The 6,915-nt window shown below is 37.9% G+C and overlaps 1 protein-coding gene and 1 long non-coding RNA gene across 2 annotated transcripts in view; both read left to right on the top strand.

Annotated features, from left to right (window-relative positions):
- Positions 1–1,151, top strand: part of LOC106120369 (spidroin-1-like) — a 3,696-nt gene extending 2,545 nt beyond the window's left edge. Inside the window, exon 3 of the mRNA XM_013315696.1 lies at positions 1–1,151. Within this exon, the coding sequence (XP_013171150.1) occupies positions 1–1,076 (1,076 nt within the window). The 3' untranslated portion in view covers positions 1,077–1,151.
- Positions 1,152–3,818: 2,667 nt separating this feature from the next.
- LOC106120076 (uncharacterized) overlaps positions 3,819–6,915 on the top strand; it is a 26,427-nt gene continuing 23,330 nt past the window's right edge. Inside the window, exon 1 of the long non-coding RNA XR_001227982.1 lies at positions 3,819–3,994. This is a non-coding gene — a long non-coding RNA (uncharacterized LOC106120076). The remainder of the gene's footprint in view (positions 3,995–6,915) is intronic.

Raw genomic sequence — 6,915 nt, forward strand, 5'->3', positions numbered from 1 at the left:
CCGGAAGCTCTGGAAGCGGACCGGGATTCTATGGATACGGCAACAACGGTGCCGCCTCCAACGGTCGCGGTGGAAACCGCTTGAGTGACGGTAGTGCAGCAGCAGCCGCTGCAGCCGCCGCAGCTGCCTCAGCAGCAGCTGGTCGTTCTGGACAAAATAGAAACGGTGGTCAGAACGTGGTGATAAACGGTGGTGGATCAGGATCATCTGCATCTAGCTCAGCAGCCTCTTCTTCTGCATCGTCAGCCTCTGGATCCGGAAGCTCTGGAAGCGGACCGGCACTCTATGGATACGGCAACAACGGTGCCGCCTCCAATGGTTTCGGAGGATTGGGCGTGGGTGATGGTAGTGCAGCAGCAGCCGCCGCAGCCTTAGCAGCAGCTTACAGTTCTGCATTAAATGAAGAAAATGGTTACGGTGATCAGACGATTGTGATCAACGAAGGCGGATCGGGATCATCAGCATCTAGCTCAGCAGCCTCTTCTTCTGCATCGTCAGCCTCTGGATCCGGAAGCTCTGGTAGCGGATCGGGACTCTATGAATACGGCAACAACGGTGACGCCTCCGGCGGTTTCGGAGGATACGGCGTGGGTGACGGTAGTGCAGCAACAGCCGCCGCAGCCTCAGTAGCAGCATCAGAAGCAGCAGCTTACGGTTCTGCAATAACTGAAGACAATGGTTACGGTGGTCAGACCGTGGTGATCAACGAAGGCGGATCGGGATCATCAGCATCTAGCTCAGCAGCCACTTCTTCTGCATCGTCAGCCTCTGGATCCGGTAGCTCTGGAAGCGGATCGGGACTCTATGGATATGGCAACAACGTTGCCGCCTCCAACGGTTTTGGAGGACTCGGCGTGGGTGAAGCTTACGCGCCTTACACTTTCCAAGGGGCTCCGTCTCCATTGATTATTATCAACGAAGGACGCTCAAGTGCATCGTCAACTTCAACCAGCTCGTCCAGTGGAGGAGTAATCGGAAGAGGACGTTCAGTAATTCGTAGACCTTGTCGCCTTACTCGTAAGCAGTTTGTAGTCAAGATTGGTCGCCGTGGCAGACCATGCCCTACTTGTTATTAGTAGTTTTGTATTAAATAAAATTGGACACATTCTTTATGGAAATCAGTAATATATATGTATATGAGCATTTGAAAATTTTGTTTTATTTATTCTTTCAAGTTTGTTATGATTTAGCAGAAAAAATTGTTACTAAAGTACGTTTCATATAAGCATCTTCAGATATTATGACTTCAGAATGAATATTGAATAAACGTCAAATCAATACAATGGCACATTTTCGGATTTTCTTCCTAACAATGCTAATTCCATATCGAAAAATCGTTGGCATGTATATGTTATTTGCACTTATAGTATTTATGGAAATGGAAATATCAATTATGGTGTATACGTAACGTGACCAGACGTTCCGTTTTGAACGGGGCTGTCCCGTTTTAAAGTAACTACTCCCGGTGTCCCCGAACAGAATTCTGGAACGCCAAATTGTCTCGTTTTTTAACCCGCGCGAAAAATTAAGCAGTCGAGTCGACCGAAGCGATTGATGAGCGATACCATATCCTTTTTTTTTGTACGAGGGGAAATGCAGTTACGCACCCCTGCGCCGGGTCTGAATTGTACAGAGGCGCAGGGAGTGTGGGACTCGCCTAAAGTCGTTCGGCGATACCCACAAAAACCCCTCGGGCCCTCCTTACACATTGGTCTCATCCTGTATCAGCTAAGCCTTAACCAGGATTTCGACCTGTGCTGCTGCTTGCACAGCGCTCCTTTTATTTATTATCTATTAAATAAAACAATAACAATAAAATGTAAAGTGAATATATAATAAATTAATAATAAATAATCTCCTTAAAATTATTATATGTGTGTGTATAAAATAAAATAAATATAATATAACACTACGCCTTACAGTCTATATTCACAAATAGTCATAAAAATATGAAATATTAAATATAAAATACAAATATAACATTTGTAAATATAACATCTTCAATGTATACAAAGCCTACGCCTGGCGGTGATACACACGCCGGCGTCGAACTGTTCTCCTTTGACGGAGAGGGGCGGAGGCTGGATCAGCCTCTCCTTCTTTCATGTTTATAACATTTTTTGCATACAGCTGGAATGCTTGCCAGTCGTGCTCGCTATGTAGCAGCGAGACCACATCCTCGGTCAACCCATATGATATGAGAAATCCCAGTTCATTTCAATGCAGGCGACGTTGGTAATCAAGGTGAAAATAAAAAAAATATGCCCAAAGTTTCATTCTTATTTAAAATCATCACCAGCTTAAAGCAAAGTTGGTTCACTGATAAATATAAATATAAATATAACTAAAAGTTTCGGCTATATGTTTTGTATTATCTCTTACTTAAGCTTAGTGATTTTATTTGAAGAAAGAACTTGAAAAAAGTTGTATGTTTCATTGACTATATTTGAATAACTCCAAATAAACCAATGTACCGTTTTTAGTCATAAAATAATTGGTCATGTTATGTCTACGCTTCAAAGAATGTATTACTCGAAGCCTTTTATAACAACTATGCGTCTAGGCGTGCGCAACATATGTTTCCTATAACATGTAAGTTACCATCTCTATTAGTTCGGTCTCATTCTGCTCATCGAAATACTTAATTCTGTCTCTTATATAAATGATAATATTACATAAGCATTAAGAAAACAAAGAAAAGTAATTTCTATGATTATTATTACACTACTAATGAGCATGCAACCGGCCATTGCTGGTAATAAATAAGCCTTATCTAATGTTTTCACAGCCATTCTCACAGCTATAGTTTCGGTGTATCATTGGTGAAACCGTGGCTTTCAATATCCATCGATTTCCAACCGTCCGCACACACCATTAGACGGTATGTCGGTGGTTTAGGGGTTAAGCATTGTAATCAACAGTTCCTGGGTTCGAATCCCATGTACCAATGTGTTTTTCCATATTCCATTTCCATATATTTATCTTTATCCCTCGTTCTTACGATAAAAGAAATCCTCGTTATGCACATATCTGCAAATAATTCAAAGATATGTGTGTCAACCAAACCACAGTGGGCCAGCACAGTTGATTATGTCTAGTCACTCCTAAGGGTAAACTTCGAGCTCCTCAATGTGGATTTATAGTGAGCTGATGATGGTTCAGTTGCCTATGATCGTATCTGAACTTATTATACGGTGCTACTGGCTTTGAAATGTTTTTAATTTTTTTTAAGATAAGAGAAAAAATGATAAACTGACGGGTCTGATTTTTAAACTTTGAATTCCTAAGAAATTAATTTCAGCGACATCTGTTGATGCTTTCTGTTAAACATTACACTTCCATCGATTTGAATTGATTTATCGAGTATCCCACTATCAGTACGGGTGGCGCTATAATACATCTTTGGAACTCATTGACACATTATAAAGGTATACTATATTGAACTCATATAAAATAAATTGATCAGAATCTCGTAGTAACTTCCACTACGTAAAGTTATGGTAGCGTATGTAATTTTAGTTTTTTTTCATGATAAAGACAAAGAAATTACAACGACATTTTGTTTTGAAAAAAAAAACATTCTAACAGTTCCATTACTTTCTAAGTACTCAAGAATAAAAAACAGTCCTATGGCTCTTCATATTTTTTAAGGAATTTCATAAATTAAATAGTATATCGGCTAAGACATCATTGGACTGAATGAACCGGTTGGATTCTGCGCGACCCTTCACCTGAGATGACCCCTCTTTATCTCACGTTTATAAAAAGTAAATGTTAATAAATACAAATTTATGTGAGAAACGCAAGTGACCGTTGCCCTCACAGATCACGTATTAACATTTTAAAATCGTTCCTTTTTCAATATGGTTCCGACTCTTACGACTGGAAGATGTATAGTGCTTCTTATAGAAATTTAGTGATATGGTGATAACGTGATTGGTGATGAAGTTGGCAATTTGTTAGCAAATTGGATTTTACCCGGAGAGCGATTTGGGTTTGTATTTTTTTGTTATGATGCTTTTTAAAAGATAGGATTTTATTGATGAACTAAATCATTTTTTTTATCCTCCACTGGTCTGGTGGCCAGTCTTTATTATCTTTGATAAACATTACTTTTTCTACTAAACGTACAAATTTTTTTCTTAGTCTAATACATTTTAAACCGAAAATACATCTTACTTAATCTTACTAATATTCCAAATACGAATGTTAAGATGGATGGATGGATGGATGGATGGGTATTTGTTTGAAGGTATCTCCAGAACGGCCAAACGGATCTGGATAAAATTTTGCATACATATAGAACATAGTCTAGAATAACACATAGGCTACTAAATATATTTTTTTATTTCCACGCGGAAGAGTCTCGGGCAACCGCTAGTTTAAAATAAATATTAAAATTACTAAGAACTACAGACTTGTAAATTTTGAATTCAACGAGTATTTAAAAAAAGGATTGAATCATGTTAGGATTTATTCAAAAATCTCAAGATTTCAACCGTTGCTTGCGGAGGATTGGTGGAGAGTAATGCGACTTGAATAGTTACGGATGAAGAAGAATGATTTTAGAACAAACAAAAAATGTGGTCAGACTTTTCATGCAGTAAGGAATTTAAAAAAAAAGAGTGTTAGGCATTGCTATTATTTTATAATTATAAGAAAAACATAAAAACATGAAATGAAATAATCTTAATAGGTAAAAAGATAACAATTTTCAAATAATTATTTGGAATCATAAAAAAGAAAATGACTTTATAAATAATTGTGGACATTGTTTTCATTATATTAAAAATCATCATCATCATCTCCATCCATCTCAGTTTTTACGAAACTTATAATTATAGTTTAATTGTTTACATTTCATAAATAATACAGTAATTGAAATAGACAAAAAATCATTACAAAAAAAAACAAAATGGCGGCATAGTGATCGTCAAGGGGTGGGCATTTTAAATGTTCATTCTCTAACACACGCGCAATAGTCAGTGCGATGACGCGCCGGGGGTGGCACAGCCCTGTACTATCGCTCAACTTCTAACTCATACTACAACGCTGGCAATTTTAATCTGACCCATCCCGTTCACCTCTCGGTATATAAAACACGGAATGATTCCATAGCGACGCCCGCTAACGCACCGGTCGATGTAAAATGGCACCACGGACGAGCGGGAACTAAACTCACACATTGCCACGCAAAGGGGCGCGTTCGTTGTAGGCATAAAATTCGGAAATATAGGCAGATAGGCACTACTCCTCTGAGAACCGCAAATGAGATAGCCAGCGAAGTGGAACCAATGCGCTATTTCGCTTTATTTATTTTGACTAGCACACGCACGCAAATCGTTCGGAAACGTTAAAATGTCGAGCTTTTTCGATAATTATGCAGCGGCTAGTTGTTGGTTTCCAACGAGCTGTTGTTTTATAAAAATCGATTGACAAACGCGTTTGGTTACGCGTTTGTTAACCTATGTTCATAGCACCGACATTTAATTCGTAGTTATGTTTGAAGATGTAATGCGTTTTTAAATATTTAAATTATTATTATACATTTTTTTTTATTATTTTTCGAATAAATCGAAATACTATGCGAATTTATTAGTACTTGTATTACAAAGCATTCACGGCCTTAACTTTGTGGAGTAGGAAGAGATTCTTGATTTCCATTCGGCGCGATCCTAGCATACCTCTGGCTTCATATAGACGAATTCAATGGTTTTTTTTTAATATCATAAGGTGGCAAACGAGAGAAACGCCACCTGAAATCGCTGATATAGCGAAGTGACCGTTGCCCATAGACATACGAAATTGCATATGCCTACCTTTAATCGACGGAGGAGATGATGCACAGAAAGAAAATATATTCCCTTTCCATGCATCCTCTCATCCAGAAAGTCTACTTCCACTTCCCATCCTTTCCTTATAAGAAAAAAGGTGAGAAGGGAACGAGGACTAAGTAAGGCCTCCGGGTCGCACACTCATCAGACGAAACGCGGAATTGCTTCCACTTCACGCCTGTCTTCTGTGTGGTCGTGGTATTTCACAGGGCGAGCCGGGCCAATTCGTGCGAAGATGTTAAAGGGGGCTTTACCACTGTTAAAGAGTAAATATAATTTCTTATTCCTATTGAATTCGACCATTTATCATTGAAACATTTCAATGCAGTCATGATTGTCGTTGTGTTATTTCTATATCGCCTTCTTTAAAATGTCTCTAATTTGATAATTACAACTAGGTCTTACTGATATATTAAATGCGAGTTTGAATGTATAGATGAATATTTGTTATTACGTATCCTTAAATTGTCATGAGGGATCTCGCTGAATTTTGGCAATTACGAGGGAGATCAAGAAGTAGTGAGAATCAGATAGAATATAATAACTGTTGATAACTTAATAATTTATTTTTCTACATAGTCTCCAAGTCTCTCTACACAGTAAGTCCCGTGCGTTTCCAAGGATCCCATTAAAAAAAAAGTTTTGTCTTAGTCCTGCAAAAAGCTCTCCATGGCATCCATCGCCTCGTTATCGTCTTCGTACCTGTTTCGTATGTCGTTCTCACTACTTTTTGATCCCCCCTCGTATAGGACATGGTCATACTAACTTTTTTCAACCTGACATGTTTTTTTAATAATACAATTTACATGATTGCTCTTGGGTTATTTATATAATTGTTAACTCAAAGTATACGATTCTATATATATACTTTATTTTCACTTCCTGTATTTTTATATTAATGCCTTAGATAATTACGTTGATGTATGTAAAATTGCGACAGAATTAATTTATTACATTGATTTAAAAATCCTTTGCAATATTTACGATTTCTTAACGTTTACAAATTCTAGGTAAACTAAAATTACAAAAATGTTAAATCAATTGCACCTTCTCTCTCACCAATCTTGACCACATGACTTTA

The sequence above is a fragment of the Papilio xuthus genome, unplaced genomic scaffold, assembly GCF_000836235.2.
Source record: "Papilio xuthus unplaced genomic scaffold, Pxut_1.1 DF826961.1, whole genome shotgun sequence".
Taxonomy (NCBI): domain Eukaryota; kingdom Metazoa; phylum Arthropoda; class Insecta; order Lepidoptera; family Papilionidae; genus Papilio; species Papilio xuthus.